Genomic DNA, 19,335 nt, shown 5'->3' on the forward strand with positions numbered 1-19,335 from the left:
ATTAATTACATATTTAATTTCAGATTCATAAATAGAAACAAAAAGTTATTTACCGTGACATCGTCACAATGCCAGGCTGCAATTCTTGGTCACAATTATCTCAATTCTAGTAGTGTCTTGCCCCTGTGCATAATATTTTCCCTGTAATCAACGGATTCGTAACGGTCATCTAGTTAATTCCGTTCAGCAGAAAATTTTTGAATTGAAACAACAAGAACTCCAGTGCAAATTTATAGGTCTGCAGTTTGAAAACTGCTGCCCAATAACACAGTCTTTAGTAACTTTATGGTTGGCTCGCAGAACATTGCTGTCCGTACATTAACGAAATTATATAATTTTATTGACAGATTTTATTCGTGAAACTTTCTGTTTTATTTATTTATTTATTTATTTTTAGGAATTTTTGCTTGGATAACATTTTTATATTTTACTATTGGATTAATGTTTACCTACGTGGATGTAACAGGAAAGCCAGAAGCTTTAGTACGTCTAAGAATACAAAATACTGATGCCTTTCCAGTAAGTTAAATGTATTACAGTAGAACCTCGAAAACTCGGCTCTCGATAACCCGGCACTCCGGATAACTCGGCCACACCCTGCCAGGGCAAAAAAATCCTTAGTTAATTAATTTTCATTATAGACAGCTTTATAAAAGTATAAAAGCTCTCATAAAGTATTTTTCTGAGGTCTGTCTTATCAGGTAAATTACTATACACAGTGTATTCATTAATTTTCATTTTCATGTAGTAAAGGCTCTATGCCTTCATAAAGGACGTACTTTTCCTTTGTTTAAGGGTATTTGGGCAGTTTATTCTCTGTTATATTCTCAAGTAAACAATACATACATGTACAGTACAGTATTTTCTGAGGAAACACTCGTACTTATTTTTTTTAACCCCATTCCCGATAACCCGGCATTTTCACAAACTCGGCCACCCTTCGGTCCACATTAGGCCGAGTTTTCGAGGTTCTACTGTACCACTAAATTATAATAATTAATTTCTAGACTTTCTACATTATAATCGTTAGACTTATTAATAATTTTTTTATAAAAAAATTATGTATTATCTGAAAGAAAATCGCTTGTATTTTTTTTTAACATTATGAAAGTTCGTTAAACCGGTACCGGACAATCGGGAATGTTAGGTAATCCGGCATATTTTGGAAAGTAGCCGATAATCCGGAAATATGAGATAATTTTCTGAATATCGTAAAGTGCTTGAACACGTGGTGGACTAAACAATTGAACTGGAATGGATGCGTTGATACAAAGCTGGAGGAAAATGCCATCCAAGAGTGAAGTAGTAATGAAAAATGTAACAACATAAACAAAGAATATCAAATGTTAAGTTGAATGGACAATTTTATCGTTTGAAATAATTTTTATTATAAACGAGCAATTATTTATTTTGACATCGTCACAAAGCCGGGCTGTCACAGTGAACTGAAGTTTAGTAGCCTCTGGGCCTTGTCCGTGACACTTTTCCTGTTATCAAAGAAGTCATGCTGGCCATCTATATAACTTCGTCCAGGAGAAAATATTTTAATTGAAATAACATGACCTCCGACTCATAGCGGAAGTTCATATATAATTATTCTAAGCCACATTCTCTAAGCTTTCAAACTCTGCATTCGACTTTTATTTATCCAATATCGTTCTCGAGATTTAGGAGAGACAGACAGACAGTCGGACAGCCGGACTGACGACAGTGGGAATTTGTTGGTCTACAGTTTTTTCAAATTTCAGTCAAAATATTTATTTCGTGAACTTTAGCAACATCAAAAAACATAAAATTATGGCAATCTTAACGGATAATATATGAAAAATTTTCGGTAAAATTGTTGTTATATTTGTGTAGAATATTATTTCAAGATATCCAGAAAAAGATATTTAAAGTTTTAAATAACATTTTCTTGTATTTTATCGGCAATATTAGTTACACTTTTACCTCAGTTGTACACACTTTTACTTTTCCGGCTCTGTAATATAATACAGAAGAACAGTATGGCGATCCGTCAAAAATGATCCTTTAGGAGTTTTACATTTTTGGACTTGGGATAAGTTGAAATGTCAAGAAATAAACTCAACGGTTTGTACAATATCCGCTATTGGTCTAGATTCTACCAATCCTGTTGCGACACGAGTCGGCGATGACGTTTTACTGAATTATAGGAGTTTTTTAGCGTGTTTGTACGAATACTGTCGCAATTTTTTCGCTGTCATATAGGAATCCGAACTATATGAACCGTTTTATAGTGGGGTCTACTGTAGTTATGTATTTTGAATGGATTTTATTTGCGTAATCTTCAAAATAATAATTAATTTGAAAAAAGTGTAGTTTTTAAGATATTGCACGAATGAATAATTGCACTACACAACATGATTTTTTATCTTCAAGGAAATAATAAAGGTTTCTTATCAACTACGATGCTTAAACTTCGAAAATTAGCAAGAAACTTTCACATCATGTCACCGTTTTTTTCAGATATTGATGCCCTTATTACAACCCATTTTCTGCATTTACCATGGTAAAGTAGATGAGTTAACACATTAATTTAGGAAATAATTTTACAGAAAGTACTTTCAGTGTAGCGAAACAAGCCGCTAACACCTGCATGTTCCTAAATTGAACGTATTCGTTAAAGCGCTTTAAATCGGAGCGCAGATTCGTTGATAGATTTTGGAACAGTTTGTTAAAATCCTTTAATATAAAATGATCAATTTTCTTCAAAATTCTTTGCGTTTTTATCGAGAAACGTTGTAAAAGGCTTTAACAAGCAATAGAGAAGAAGTATCAAAGTCACACGGATCCAGTGATGCTGGGAGACTATTCAAGTTTCTTATGAGAGTAAGAAGTATTACAGAGGAAATCAATATTCAAACGGGATTTTTTATTGTAAGCTTATATACGCTTTTGAAACGTTTGGCTGTGTTTAATGTTTAAGTTGCTTAGCAAGTGTACATGCACAGCACAGAGTTTGATGCTATTGACCGTATTCATCACGCCAGATGGCAGCACCAGCATCGAAACATCCTGGACCATTGATACTTCCGGTTCGCTCTGTTTCCTTGCATGCACAATTAAACAATATCTGTTCCGAACTCTTCTTGCAAACGTAATATTTTATAATCTGCGCTGAAATGACATCAAGTGGTACATGTTGTGTAGCAGTAGGCTGCAGCATGCGGTCTAGGACGAATTTATTATCCAAAATTAAGATGTTTCGCTTCCCAAAACAAGAACCTCAGCGCGGAGCTTGGGTGTCAGCCATCGCTCGAAAAAACTGGCAACCTTCAACTTCAAGTAGGCTGTGTTCGCGGCATTTCATTTCAGGTATGCAAGAATTCGTTTAAAAGCATATGAAGATTGTTACGAACTTCACAATTAGCGATCGTTTAATTTAAACATAAACATTTGCTTTTACTGTGTTTACAGGCGCTCCTTCATCAGAGCAGAATAACCCTGACTGGGCTCCTACATTATTTCTACCAAATACGATATGTAACGAGAAGCAAATTCATCAAAAAGTTGCAAGGTTCGAACGATTAAAAAAAAGAAGAAAAATAATTGCTTCAGGTATGTTTAATGTTGACATTGGATAAAAATTTTGTTCTTACCAGTAGATAAAGCATTTATGAATTTATGTTAATCAAGGCTCAACTTTTTAGTACCATTCTCAAAGCCAGGAAGTTAGTAACTTCCATAACTAGTTTATTAATTTGGTAATTAAAGCATGGTTAATGAATCAGATATTTTAAAAACTTACTAGCATTTTAATGGCAAAAAATGTTAAAGTATTAAAAGAGGATTAAAATGTTACTTGTCTTCTGGAAATCATACTGAAGTCAATGTAATATAACACGATGAAGACAAAATTAATTTTATTTTGTATATGTGAGCAAGTAGAACAAGTGTTAATTTCAGCTGTTGCTTAACTTCTGTATGTCAACAACTGTGCACTTCAACTANTTTAAAAATTATTTATTATCTGAAAGAAAATTTCTTGTATTTTTTTAAACATAATGAAAGTTAGTTAAACCGGTACCGGACAATCAGGAATGTTCGGTAATCCGGCATATTTTGGAAAGTAGCCGATAATCCGGAAATATGCGATAATTTTCTGAATATCGTAAAGTGCTTGAACACGTGGTGGACTAAACAATTGAACTGGAATGGATGCGTTGATACAAAGCGTAAGGAAAATGCCATCCAAAAGTGAAGTAGTAATAAAAAATGTAACAACATAAACAAAGAATATCAAATGTTAAGTTGAATGGACAATTTTTTCGTTTGAATTAATTTTTATTATAAACGAGCAATTATTTATTTTGACATCGTCACAATGCCGAGCTGTCACAGTGAACTGAAGTTTAGTAGTCTCTGGGCCTCGTGCGTGACACTTTTCCTGTTATCAAAGAAGTCATGCTGGCCATCTATATAACTTCGTCCAGGAGAAAATATTATAATTGAAATAATGTGATTTCCGACTCATAGCGGAAGTTCATATATAATTACGAGATTCCAAGAATGTGGCTCGTATTCCAAGCCACATTCTCTAAGCTTTCAAACTCTGCTTTCGACTTTTATTTATCTAATATCGTTCTCGAGATTTAGGAGAGACAGACAGACAGACAGCCGGACTGACGACAGTGGGAATTTGTTGGTCTACAGTTTTTTTCAAATTTCAGCCAAAATGTTTATTTCGTGAACTTTAGCAACATAAAAAAACATAAAATTATGGCAATCTTAACGGATAATAAATGAAAAATTTTCGGTAAAATTGTGGTTATATTTGTGTAGAATATTATTTCAAGATACCCAGAAAAAGATACTAATAGTTTTAAATAACATTTTCTTGTATTTTGTCAACAATATTAGTTACACTTTTACCTCCGTTGTACACACTTTTACTTTTCCGGCTCTGTAATATAATACAGAAGAATAGTATGGCGATCCGTCAAAAGTGATCCTTTAAGTGTTTTACATTTTTGGACTTAGGATACATTGAAACGTCAAGAAATAAAAAAATCGGGTGTTAATACAATTTCTGTAATAACTCAGGATATAATTCTTAATAAAAATATTAAAAATATAAAATTTTTAATATTTTTAAATAGTCAAAAACTTCAATTATGAAGAATTATATCCTGAGTTATTACAGAAATTGTATTAATATGCAAATAAGTAGGATAACTCGAAATTACCACCAGAGGGCCTGAAGCAGTTAAAAAATGGAAAAGAACAGTATGGTGAGAAGAATTCTTCATATTTTTAATGTAAATTGTCAGAACCTACAACAGAAGGCTGACACTTGATCGTTTTTAACATTGTGACTCTCTTTTTACTCGTTTACCTTTGTTTTTTAAGAAGTTATTCTTCAACAAAAAAAAACCATGTTAACTGTTACTTCTGGTGTTGTATATAAAAGGATTAAGATAGACTAGAAAATTTTATATTTTTGTAAATAGTCAAAAACTTCAATTATGAAAAATCGGGTGTTTGGTTTGTATGTATAGATGTTACAGTGTTTGAGTGAATGTAGGGGTCATAAGTTTCTTTTCATTCAAGCTTAACTCCTTTGCTTTTTATCAAAAATTTTTCAAAGTTTTTGGGGAGATTTGTGTATCAGGAGGATTCATGCTGTTAAATTTTGATGGCTAAAGGTCGAAGGGTGAGGAAATAAAGAGTGGTTATTAGTCATATCTCCACTAGTTCGGACTTGATGACGATTTTACTCATTATTGGGCTGCAATTCGAAAAAAGCTGTAGACCTACAAATTCCCTCTGTCGTCCGTCTGCTGTTTATTTGTTTCTCCTTAATCTCGAAAAATGTGTTAGATGAAAATTGAGACGAGATGTGGTATGTGGGAAAAGAGGCCTTAATTAACTGTAGAGCAACTTCCGATATAGACAGGACTTTACGTGAAATCACTTCAAAAATGTTCCCCTGAATGTAATTACATAGATAACCGGCACGACTTCAATGTTAACAAGAGAAATGTCATGTACAGAGGCAAACACTCTCAATAATAAATACTACAATAAATAATGGCTCGTTAGTATTTGCATCTTTTGTAAGATTTATCCTTTCCGTAAAAATTAAGCTTTTTGCCATTTTATAATAATTAAAATTATAAAAAGTTTTTAAAATAAAATGAGATAACAGAGTGCGTCTCACTCGGCTTAAATCTTGCCGGAAAAGTTAAGCAATTTTTTGCTGGTTGTTAAGCTCAAAGACAGAAAACGCGTAAAAATTTGTTAGTTATTTTTCACACATATTTTAAATAAATAATCGTGCATTCTTGCCACCAAATGTTTTGAACAATGTTTATTATTTTATAAATACTGTACTCATCAGTGAACGTCCCTGCACAGAACGTGACATGATTTATAATAAACGTAAGTCTTTATTTTCTTTTGTAGTTCACAGTCAACAAGACAATATGGTATTAATTGCTTTGTTTATAAATCCTTGATACCTACAGTTCATGTCTTGAATTCCTAGATACAATGAAAAAACATTATAGATTTAAATAAAATAAGAAATTTATTTATAAGTCACCTTATCAATCGCTTGCAAATTTGTTTTCAACGAACTCCCTCTTACAAAGAGTCAGACTCCAAATAAATTTTCATATTAATACTATTTAAAAATAATGATAAGTAGAAGTCTCTGTCTTAGAAACGTAAGGCTTAAAGATAACATTATTAAGTCCAACTGTTTTTTTCTATATCATTCTAAATGTAGATTATAATTTAATTATTAGAATTTAATTTTATTTTAAATAATAAAAAAATTTGTATCTTTTTATTAAATAAGTAATATATATTAATTTATGAAAGTATAATATATAAAATAACTACATTACTTAATATTTTATTANTTTTATTTTGTATATGTGAGCAAGTAGAACAAGTGTTAATTTCAGCTGTTGCTTAACTTCTGTATGTCAACAACTGTGCACTTCAACTAGTATAAATTTAGCTCTGATACTAGTTTGAATAGTATTGTAATTAGCATAAATTTAATTTTATGAGATGTTTTTTTCATTTTTTTTTACAGACACTTCTAATGACAACCATGAAATTGCTGCAGTGGTTGAATCAGTGCAATCTCAAGAATGTGCTGTTGAACAAATTACAATACCAAAGCAATTATACTGTGAGTTGGTAGAGAAAAATGAACAGCTTCAACAAGAAAATGCTGAATTGCAGTAGAAATTGGACACCCAGACGTTACGAGCAAACTACTTTCAGAAGACAGTGACTATGAGTGATACAGATTTTATTTTAAAAGATGATAAGCTGTTAAATTTTTATTCAGGAATAAATGGTGTTGACATTTTTGAGTGTGTCATTGCTTATTTGAAACGTTTCTGGAAACCAACTTTATCAACCCACTTGAGTTTATCTGAGCAGTTTTTGTTAGTTCTAATGAAGTTGAGATTAGGAACATTGAATGAAGACCTTGCCGTACGGTTTCAAATACCATCTTCAATGGTCAGCAAAATCTTTCATGAATGGTTGGAAGTTTTGCATTATAGTTTAAAATTTTTGATTAAGTGGCCTTCCAGACAAGAAATCAAAAAGTGCTTGCCTTCTTGCTACAAGCATCCAGACTTTGAAGGAATAAGATGTATTATCGACTATAGTGAAGTTTTTATTGAAAAACCCAGTAATTTGCTGGCCAGGTGTCAGACTTACTCCAACTACAAGAGCAACAATACCATTAAATTTTTGGTTGCCATAGCTCCTAATGGTTGTGTGAGTTTTGTATCTAAGGCATGGGGAGGTAGAGTCAGCGACAAGGTTCTTACCAAAGAAAGTGGTCTACTTGATTTACTAGATAGGGGCGATACAGTGTTAGCTGACCGAGGTTTTGAAATAACAGATCTGTTAGCCTCAAAATCTGTTTGCCTTCTGGTTCCATGTAGCACCAGAGGTAAAAATCAGTTGGCTGGTGCTGATGTTACCAACTCTCGTGCAATGTCAAGAATACGAGTTCACGTTGAACGAGCTATTGGAAGAATGAAAAATTATAGAATACTTTCAACAACGATGCCGATTTCATTGATCAAACGAGAAAGTGATGCTGATATAGCAACAATTGACAAAATATTAACAGTTGTTGCAGTTTTGTGCAATTTAAAATCTCCACTGATTAAATAAATAAAAAAAGGTATTTATTTGCTGTTGCATGATTCACACTTCCAATTTTGTTTTGTTCTAGACAAATTTACACACTTAATATGAAAAGCATATTTGCACATACTACACAAAATCACAGTTCCTGATTTCATTCCATTACATAAACAGGTGTTTCTAACTAACAACAATTCTTTTTTAACAGATTCTGAAAATATTTCAGTTACTATGTAATCGAAATAAAATGATGAGAGTTTTTGCACTGCATGTTCCCAGAAAACCAGGTTAAAATTAATTTTTTGTATATGTACATCATTAGCACTGTAACATACAAAAAAACACTCCTTGACTTTTGCAATCCCCATCTGTCCTTGTATTTGTGTGTAATATTCATGTTCTTCACGAAGTTGCAAATTTTCATCTAGAAATTCTGGCTTAGCTTCTCTGACACTTAAATGCCTCTTAGAATATAAGCACTTTATTTCTAATAGTGCTGAACTACAACAGTCGCATGTAACAAGACCATCTGGTGTTGCTGCAAGAAATGACTGTGCCTCATCAATAAACAGACCAGTACTGCTAAGTTGAAAATTTGAGTGCAGTGGTAACATTCNTAAACAAAAAATTGTAGGATTACTTACCGAGTGTGCACCGTTCGACGACGCCATTGCTTAAGCTTGTTTTCGTCGTGAAGCTTGTCATTAAATGGCGCTCTCTGCTTCCTGATAAATTATTTTTTTTGCGAAAAATTCGCTGAACTTTGGAGACATCATTCATATAAATAAAATTTATATGGAAGTTAAATAATAAATGGTTTTTAGTAGGTCCCCTACTGGTTTGACTCAACGGTTTGTACAATATTCGATATTGGTCTAGATTCGACCAATCCTGTCGCGACACGAGTCGGCGATAACGTTTTTCCGAATTATAATAGTTTTTTTAGCGTGTTTTACGAATACTGTCGCAATTTTTTCGCCGTCATATAGGAATCCGAACTATATGAACCCGTTTTATAGTGGGGTCTATTGTAGTTACATATTTTGAATGGATTTTATTTACGTAATCTTCAAAATAATAATTAATTTGAAAAAAACTGTAGTTTTTAAGATATTGCACGAATGAATAATTGCACTACCCAACATGATTTTTTATCTTCAAGGAAATAATAACGGTTTCTTATCAACTACGATGCTTAAACTTCGAAAATTAGCAAGAAACTTTCACATCATGTCACCGTTTTTTTCAGATATTGATGCCCTTATTATAACCTATTTTCTGCATTTACCATGGTGAAGTAAATGAGTTAACACATTAATTTAGGAAATAATTTTACAGAAAGTACTTTCAGTGTAGCGAAACAAGCCGCTAACACCTGCATGTTCCTAAATTGAACGTATTTGTTAAAGCGCTTTAAATCGGAGCGCAGATTCGTTGATCAATTTTCTTCAAAATTCTTGGCGTTTTTATCGAGAAACGTTGTAAAAGGCTTTAACAAGCAATAGAGAAGAAGTATCAAAGTCCCACGGATCCAGTGATGCCGGGAGACTATTCAAGTTTCTTATGAGAGTAAGAAGTATTACAGAGGAAATCAATATTCAAACGGCATTTTTTATTGTAAACTTTTGAAACGTTTGGCTGTGTTTAATGTTTAAGTTGCTTAGCAAGTGTACATGCACAGCACAGAGTTTGATGCTATATAACAGCCGGTTAAGGTGCAAACCTCTTTATAACGCGAGAGATCGAAACATTTTCCATCTCTCGCATTATAGAACATGATGTAAAAACATTAAGAATAATTCGGAATTTAGCTAAAAATGTTTATTTTTAACTTGTTATATCTGCCAACGTTTGAGACGAAGTGTATAAAGAAAGAAAGCCACGCCAAAATGAACATCTTATACAAAAATGTATCTACGAAATGTACTTTTTCAGTCTTGCGTGTTAGGAAATTTTAAGAAAGGCATTTAAAATCAAAAGGAAATTATTTAAGAATCGCCTATTTTAACGCCGGAGATATAAAAAAACATATTTATGTTAGGTAGTGTAATTAAAAGTAGAATTGACTCTTAATTTTTTTCACTTTTATTTTCGTAATATTTCAAATTTGTTTTTACATTGTCCACATAGACCTTGTTTATAAATACGACTTATATTGTATAACTTCTAATTAGCTGAGGGAGGAAGTATAGTCAAAAAGTAAGACTTTCTACTTCTGCTAATTAGAATCTATAGCAGTATAAAAAGTCCTATTTATAAACAGTCTACGTAAATAGTATAAAAGTACAATTAAAATTAGTTCTTTTTTCAGTTAGTGACAANAACAGTGTTGGAGTTGGAGGATGTGATAACATGTCTGTTTTTTGTTTTTTGTTTAGTAGGAATGGATTATTGTGCTTTGATTTTGAAAAACAAATATTTGAAATTTGGCTTGGTTCAACCTACATTATGTAAATGAATAATTTTAATAAAAATCACACAATAAAAACAGTTTACATAATGATTCTTAATAACGGTGCCATTACACAACATTATTACCTCTCTGTTAAATTTCTTCCATGAACATGGAAGAGAAGTGCATGGAGTTTCTTCATTAGCTTTCACTGTTGCTTCTATTGTTAAAAGTAATGCACCAAGGTGGCTGCAACTTTCACCAAGACTAAAATTATATCTGNAACATTATTACCTCTCTGTTAAATTTCTTCCATGAACATGGAAGAGAAGTGCATGGAGTTTCTTCATTAGCTTTCACTGTTGCTTCTATTGTTAAAAGTAATGCACCAAGGTGGCTGCAACTTTCACCAAGACTAAAATTATATCTGGGTCAGTAAATAATAATATTCTAATATTAATATAAAATTTGCATACCCAGCCATACATGTGCAGTGACCGCTTACAATAACTCCATTAATTTGCACCACTGCCCAGGGATGTTGAAACGTCTTCTTCTGCCCAGACTGTATTTTTCCTTTTAACATGCAAATCTAGGGAAAAAATGTTTTGGGCAGTTGTTTACAAACTCGAGATCACGGGTTGTGAAACAAGAGGTTAGAGTCTTCAGAATTTCTTTAGCTATGAAAAATTATCTTTTGTTTATGTATATTTTAAATTTACTAAACATTATAAATAAAGATTTCACACTCCAACTTGTTTCGCAACGGGCGCTAAAGTAGCAAATTTAATTCTTACCTTCAGATCCGTCAACGGGTAAACAGTGATTTCTTTCACCTTTCCACTCACTAGGTAATTATAACTCTCAAGTGAAGTATAATTTTTCAGTTGTTGTTTTGTGTAAAAGCAGAGCTGGTCTACAAAGTAGGCATAGAGATCTACTAACGTGATCTTAGGCCATGCTTTCACGTTATCGTGAAATAACATTTTTGCTAAATCGTCGTCCATTGGATCGGGCAGTTCTTGCTTGTTGAACATTAATTTTTGCTTATACCTATACCTGCTTAATTCATCTAAACCTTTATAATATTCGCTGGACATTTTTCGGAACAGAAATGATTGTAACTGATACACACAAGGTCTTTCGCATCGACTATTAACACACCGTTCACGTTCTACCGGAAGTTCAACTAGGTCCAATCACGTGACCAGCCCCAGGCTTTGTTTACTTTTAGATACGGTCAATAGGTAGACCAATTGACATGCTACCAGACATTGCTCTCAAATCTCTATCAGACAATAGACTTTCACATTGGTAGCGTGTAACAAAAATGACGCAAATCATTTGGAAACGGTGGATTAATATATACTTAAATAATTTACAACAATGGAATAAGTGGATGACTGAAAGAGATAATATTAAAATAGGGACATTAGTCATTATCAAGGAAGATAATATACCTATTTTTAAATGGTTAGTGGGAAGAATTACAGAAGTTTTCCCAGGGTCTGACTGTAAAGTAAGAGTTGTAAGTGTAAAAACAAAAAATGGTGTATTTAAATACAGTTTATCGAAAATTGGTGTTCTACCTTTGGAGAACTGAAGTTGTATTTTGTAAAAAAAAAGTTGTTGTTTTGTATGTATGTATAGATAACTTGTTGAACCTTGGAAGGTTCAAGCCGGGAAAATGTTAGTTCAGTTGTGACACGTGTCAGGTGTGTGGATGTCAGCAAGTGGTAATGGACAGTCCACAGCTTTGTCACACGTCAGGTGGGTGAGGTAACAGTATCCCCAAGAATGTGGGAGAGATTGTCCCACCTAGAGAGGGAGAATTGGTGAGAGGAAAAATTTGTGCACTTTCCTTTGGGTGTGTGTAGGGTCAGTGTTGTGTGTGGAGGCAGTACTGACAGGGGAGCTAACCAGAGTAGGTAGCTGTGTGGCTGGTCAGGAACCAGTGTTGTAATTACCAATAATTGTCGGGTGCCTGAGTGTTGCTCAATTGTGGAGTGCCAGAGAGTCACTCGCTGATTTGGAGACATTAAAGTATCATTGTATTGTTATTGTTACAAGGAAAGTATGTACTGTGTTCTTTAATTAATTAAGACCGTGTAAACGGGAACATTTCATACCACCATCATCACAACATCATTTTTTATACAACAGCTTCTTTAAAAGTTTCTCACATACTCGCAAAGAAGAAAAAGCTTTTCCAGGATGGTGAGTTGTTAAAAGAAGCATTTCTTACTGGCACCAATTGCTTATTTGAGGGATTTTCCAACAAACGTGAGATCATGTCAGCAATACAAGACTTACAGTTGTCAGATAACACCATTACAAGAAAAATACAAGCCATTTCAAAGGAAATGCAAACTCACTTAAAGAGTGATGTGGAAATGTGAGTAGATCTCACTACAATTTGTCGAGTCTACAGACATATCACACATTACAGTCAGCAGTTATGGTGAAAATAGTATTTAGTGACTTTACTGTAAAAGAAAATCTAAAAATATTATCTATGAAAGGACAGACAACGGGTAAAGATATCTATAAAATATTTATAACATATGCAAAGTTGATAGATATGCCTTTCCAGAAGCTGTCTGCGATAACCACTGATGGGACCAGCAATGGTTGGTAAGGTCAAAAAATTTATTGCCCTCTGCAGAAAAAATGAATCATTTCCAAAATTTATGTTGTATCATTGTATTATCAACCAGAAAGTTGTGTGTGGTAGAATACTACCCTTCGGACACGTCATTAAAATAATTACAAAAATAGTCAACTTAATTCGCGCAGCTCCTTTGCAACACTGCCTTTTCAAGGCCCTATTAGAAAATCCTGAAGATCCTGACCTCATTCTGCATACTGAAGTATGTTGGCTCAGTAAAGACGAAGTTCTTGCTAGATTTGTAAATTCAATTGAAAAAATAAAAAATTATCTCAATGCCAAAGATCAAAATTTTTTTGAACTAAAAAACCCTCATTGGCTAGCAGATTTGACTTTTTTCACAAACATAATGGAAAAACTAAATTGTTTAAACTTAGAGCTGCAGGGAAAGGACAAACATATAGCTGCAATGATAAGGTCTATAAAGTCGTTTAAAGCTAAACTGGTTTTGGATATCACATCTGTAGATAAAGTCCCTTGTGCATTTTCCAAATATGAAAAAAATGATAGACGACGGTGAAATTTACTTGTCAACATTTGTTATTAACCTTCAATTAAAGAACACATGGCAAATATTCTACATGCAAGGCAAACCACCGCTCCAGCCATCTATGCCTCACATACAGAAGTAGAGCCGTTATTCAGCCAGGCCAGGTAATCCGCACCACAAAATACACACACCACCTTAGATGGCTAGAGGCCCTGTGCATATGTATGGCTACACTAAAAGACGACAATTGTATTAACAACAAAGACAAAATCACCCTGTCAACTGCATGGCAGGTGCTCGTAGACAAGAACTTACAATAATTTACAACAAGCAAAGGGGCGCATGCGTCAATGACGCTATTGATACATGCGATAGAATTCTTAATGGTGTTCTTATTTGAATTGAATTTGAATGGCATTCGCTTAGACGTCTGTTACCTGAAGAAAAACTTACAAGTTTGAAACGTTTGTAATACTTTGTTTTTACCGAGAAGCACACTGGCAACAGGTTCCTGGTACGTTGTTTTTTGTTCACTTTAACCCGTTGTAGTACATTGCCGATTGAACCTTCAATTACTTCAAAACCAGTTTGAAAAGCACTTTAAACAATTTAATATCATCGAGCCAATGATCACCTTTTTTGTCAGTCCTTTACTTACCAAGTAAATGTAATCAAACTAGCTACATACATTTCAGAGCTTGCTCAAGTAAGGACAAGAACTGGAACTAGAAATTTTGATCTTCAGAATGACATTGTCCTAAAATACCATCTATCAGATGAGAATTTCTAGAATATAGTTGACAGAAACAAATTTCCATTCTTGAAAAGAGCAGCCTATAAAACAAAATCATTTTCTGGTTCCACATACTTGTGTGAATCATTGTTTTCGACAATGAATATCATAAAATCAAAGTACAGATCACAACTTACAGATGAACACCTTGACAATTGCTTACAAACAAGAATATCATCATACTCTCCTAACTATGAAGCAATGGCTAATGAAATGCAATGCCAAAAATCACATTGATTTTTAGATTTATATTTTTTTTATAAAGAATTTTTATACTTTGTAAATTTTGTATGCATTAATTAGTAATTATTTATTTTANCACAACTTACAGATGAACACCTTGACGATTGCTCATGAGCAAGAATATCATCATATTCTCCTAATTACGAAGCAATGGCCAATGAAATGCAATGCCAAAAATCACATTGACTTTGGGATTTATATTTTTATAAAGAATTTTTATACTTTGTAGATTTTGTATGCATTGTTTAATAATTATTTATTTTACACAAGAATATTAACAATTTTATATATTAAATTACAGTTTTGGAATTAATTTTTTTTGTACATCATGTTTATGTATTATTAACTATGTCCTACTATAAATTAACCTTGGAAAAATAAATGGTGCCTGCCATCGGACCGGTATTCTATTGATAGAATTATTCAAATTCTTACTCTTTGTAAGATATATGGGGATGCCAAAGTACATATACAGTTGAGAATCTTAGAAATACAAATGTTTGGTGTTCATTATTATTATATTTATTGTGTTTTATTAGTTCATTTTCTTTTATTTAATACATACATAAAAACAATGTTTTTTCTTCCTATTTTTGTTTAATGTTACCCTAGGTATTGAAGATGGCAGCACTTCTGGTAATCTCGTATCAGGTTGCCAAGTGATGTTTGCGATAGAGGGCACTGCATTTTAACACAGTGTGATATGCAAATTAATACCACTAAATCAATGCAAGGAGTGTGAAAGTTAGATTTGCATGACAATGGTTGGTTTGTTGTAAAATTGTTATTTCTTTTCGTTTTCGATTAATTTAATTATAAATTGACATTTTTAAAAGTTTAATACTTATTTTATCAGATATTCTGTTTAATAATTTCTTCCAAATGAATAATTTGGACATTACCTCCAGAGTTTTTGCTGGAATCCCACGACTTTTTCCATCTTCTCGAATGTGACTATTCTGAATTGGGTTTGGATTTCAAAATCAATAAAGGGTTCAAATTTGCAGTAAAACTAGGATTACAGCATGTTGCTGATGTATGCTCGAAATGTTCAAAACCTTGCAAAGTAGTTCATCGTAACATTAATGTTAATAGCACTGTTTTGACAGATGAACGGAAGGGATACAACCATATAGACGACCTGGAAGGCATAGAAATTACCCATAAGACAGTTAATTAATCATTCGGAGAATTTTGTGAACCCAAAAACAGGGATTCATACCCAAAACATAAAAAGATTATGGAGATACTTAAAAAACAAAACCTACCAAAACATTACACAGAAGACCTATCAGATTCGTACATGTACAGCTTCATGTATAAAAAATACATTTGTGGATAGGCAAAAAGAAATTAATAGAATATTACATATTGCCAGATCTCTAGGGTACAAAGAAGATATGATAACATTAATCTGAAAATACAAAATAAACAAAACTAATGCTCAAAATGGCAATTTCGGCAAAATCACAAAGTTCACATATGATAGAAAGAGAAAAGCCATCATTAAAGAAATCTCAGCCTGCAAAAAGTCCAAGTTAATTTACAAGAGAGCTCCTAACCTGTACAAATTATTAAGGAACAACAAAGACAGCATAAATAAAGAAAAAAAGAGCAGGAGTATACAGTCGACCCCCCTATAATTACGATTCCTATAAAACTATGAAAAAATTGCTACCGGTATCCGTAAAAAATAGTAAAAGTTCCCTATAAACACCTCAAACATCATCAAGCAGCCAAACTACTTTCCCGCCGTCCGTAGCGCCAACTACGGAGAGATTTCTATCGTCTGGACAGTATTATATAAATTATATATAAATTAGGTACTGTACATATAATTATATATTAATTATATATAAATTAGGTACTGTATATATAATTATATATTAACTTATTGTAACTTTGTTATAATTAAATATATAATTTCCGCCGTCTAGCGTGGCGCCACGCTACGGAGATTTTTACGCTAACTATCGTCTGTCAGTATGTAAATTAGGTACCGTAAGTCTAATACAGTACTGTAATTTTATACATTTCTTGTGAAAGAAACATTTCTTATTCAACGGCGATTAAAATTATTTATATTAATGATGTCTCCGAAGTTCTACGAAGTTTTCACAGAAAAATAAGTTGTTAGAAATCGGCCGCTCTTTGCTGAGCTGTTCCGCGACGAAAACAATGTTGAGCAATGGCAATGTCGAATGGTGACACTCGGTAAGTAATCCTACAATTTTTTGTTTATAGCGTAGTTTATACGGATTATTCCCAAAAAATATATACGTATTTTGGAAATGTTGAGTCGGATTAGTCTAGAATCGATTAATTTTATGGAAGAAAATCTTTCAAACAGCCGTAGTCCGTAAACTTGACACGTGTCGGGTTGTGATTGGAAGGATTCGTAAGAAATCGGATTCCTAGAGAATGGAACGTATCTCTATCTTATAGGGGGGTCGACTGTACAGGATTCCATATGACAATAGTGAACTAGACATTAATAAAAATTATATTGGTGTCACTAATAGAAGTTTAGGAGTCAGATTAAAAGAACACAAATACAATATCAGCAAGGGATCTAATGCCACAATACTATCGCAATTAGCGCAAGTTGAGGGCTCAATCGTCAAATGGGACGAAGCAAGTATTATTAAACGAGTACATTCACCGACATTGGCAATTTGCGTCGAAAAAAATTGAAATATATAAGAGCAGATTGCATGATGCATGTATTAATTCTAGAGATTCGAAAGGGTTGCCTTCGGCCTGGAAGTACTTAATCAAACGATTAGACAGCAATTAATTTAATGCCTTGATTTTAGTATTTTTTTGCCTATCTTGCATTTCATTGAATTTCATATAATGTATTACTATATAACATTTTAATATTTAATTAACCTATGCTTATTTTTCCATATACATATTTTGTTATTTATAATAATTTTTATTTTATTTTATTTTTCTTTATACATTTATATATATATATTTCATTCGTTATTCTATTTTATTTGTATTTAAATTTTTGTTCTATTTTGTTTATATTTGAATATCTTAGCCTGATGATGGCCAACAGATTTGGCTGAAAATGTTTGCTTTTCATTAAATTTTTCTCAGCAAATTAAGGTGTTGTGTTTCTGATTTACATACAAGTGCCGAGTGAGTATACCTCAACTATAAAAAATACCACGATTGGCCCTCAAAAAAAAAAAAAAAAACCAGGTGAATGTTTCTACATTTTTGTGCAACATTTGAGTAATATATATCCCGGATCTGGAAGATTACCATTATGGGAAGAGCCCAAGACCGTGTTGCTGCTCCTGTCAATAAAAAAGTAAGAAGAAAGAAAATGCGGCGGAACAAAAAAACAAAACAAGACGTCTGAGAAAACTGATAAGAATCAGAGTAAAAAAAGGATTAAAGTCCAGATACCTATACCGTCATCTCTGATTCCAGCAAACAAAAGGTAACAGCGAGGACGCACGTTCTAACCTAACCTATTCTAATAATTTGGTTGGTAATAATTATGATAATTTATTAGAATAGGTTAGTTTAGGTTAGAACGTGCGTCTCCACTGTTTCCTTTCTTCTGTTTGCTGGAATCAGAGATGAGCCGCAATGACGGTATACGTATCTGGACTTTAACCTTTAAATTGAACGTAAGTAAATTTATCGTCTGGCATAATTTATTTTTAGTAAATATTTAAAATAATTCGCAACTGCCTCCATCTTCGATAACTACGATAACATTAAGGTAAGGTTTTTTAATTATTAATATTTTGTACTTTGATTTTTTTTTCTTTTTCTTTGTTTTTCGCGGCGGGACGGTTGCAACGGCCGAATTGGCGACTGACGCCATCTTCGATACCTAGGGTAACATTTATTTTTTAATACCATTCGATTCAGCGTATCAAATTACATCTAGATATGTCTATGTCTATTCATTAATATTAAGTTTAAGACCTTTTTTAGCTGGATACCGTTTGCTTTACTCTAACCGAAAACGTTCGCTTCGGCCTAACCCGGACAGGAAGACAAAGTCGTAAACAACAAAATGGCGACTGCAGTTTGTCTTTGACTCGGAATTTAAGTTTAATACTTACATTTGCGTCAAATCTTCTTCAAAAAACAATAATATTGCTTAATTAACCATTTAAAAAGTGTCTCCGACTGATTCCCGTATTTTTTACACGATAAACAACACAGACCATCACACTACGAATAATAACGTTCTTCTACAGTCGTTAGGCTCGAGTTACACTGACTATTGCGCTCCCTAGTGGTGAAAGATGGCAGAAGTTACATTTACCTTAATACTAGCTGTTACCAGAGTCGGTAGATTAACTGGTCTTTCGACTTCCTATCTTCGCTCGTTGCTAGAATCAACTAGAGACAAATGTTACCACCAGGGGCACTGCAATCACTACAAGACCGCTAGATCGAATCCCTGTGAGGTCGAATGTTTTCTTTTTATTGAAAGATATATAACCTTCGAGTTCGATTTCATAATTTTTTATATGCATTTTATTATAAGAATGAAAAAGCTTTTATTTAAACCCAAAACCAGGTTTATGGATAAATAAATGACACTTAATAAAACATTAAACACCTTC

The 19,335-nt window shown here is 33.0% G+C and overlaps 2 protein-coding genes and 1 pseudogene across 4 annotated transcripts; 1 reads left to right on the plus strand and 2 right to left on the minus strand.

Annotated features, from left to right (window-relative positions):
- Nucleotides 1-3,100: 3,100 nt before the first annotated feature.
- LOC111641267 lies at nt 3,101-8,172 on the plus strand (annotated as a pseudogene).
- A 14-nt stretch (nt 8,173-8,186) lies between these two features.
- LOC111641268 lies at nt 8,187-8,759 on the minus strand. The gene has a single exon (XM_023387417.1). It carries the CDS (start codon nt 8,757-8,759, stop codon nt 8,187-8,189), a length of 573 nt encoding a protein of 190 aa, XP_023243185.1.
- Nucleotides 8,760-10,497: 1,738 nt separating this feature from the next.
- Nucleotides 10,498-19,302, minus strand: LOC111641266. 3 transcript variants are annotated; one of them, XM_023387416.1, is made up of 4 exons: nt 11,335-14,795; nt 11,014-11,129; nt 10,832-10,952; nt 10,498-10,683 (listed from the first exon to the last, which is right to left on the minus strand). In XM_023387416.1, exons 1-4 carry the CDS (start codon nt 11,635-11,637, stop codon nt 10,582-10,584), a joined length of 642 nt encoding a protein of 213 aa, XP_023243184.1. In that variant the 5' UTR covers nt 11,638-14,795; the 3' UTR covers nt 10,498-10,581. The 3 variants fall into 3 exon arrangements, 1 of the variants encoding a protein (XP_023243184.1); XR_002759377.1 differs by lacking the exon at nt 11,335-14,795 and adding an exon at nt 18,826-19,302 and having other exon boundaries at nt 10,832-11,129; XR_002759376.1 differs by having other exon boundaries at nt 10,832-11,217.
- Between the last annotated feature and the right edge of the window lie 33 nt (nt 19,303-19,335).

Source organism: Centruroides sculpturatus, unplaced genomic scaffold (assembly GCF_000671375.1).
Source record: "Centruroides sculpturatus isolate CEXI.00-Female unplaced genomic scaffold, Cexi_2.0 scaffold1293, whole genome shotgun sequence".
In the NCBI taxonomy this organism is placed as follows: Eukaryota; Metazoa; Arthropoda; class Arachnida; order Scorpiones; family Buthidae; genus Centruroides; species Centruroides sculpturatus.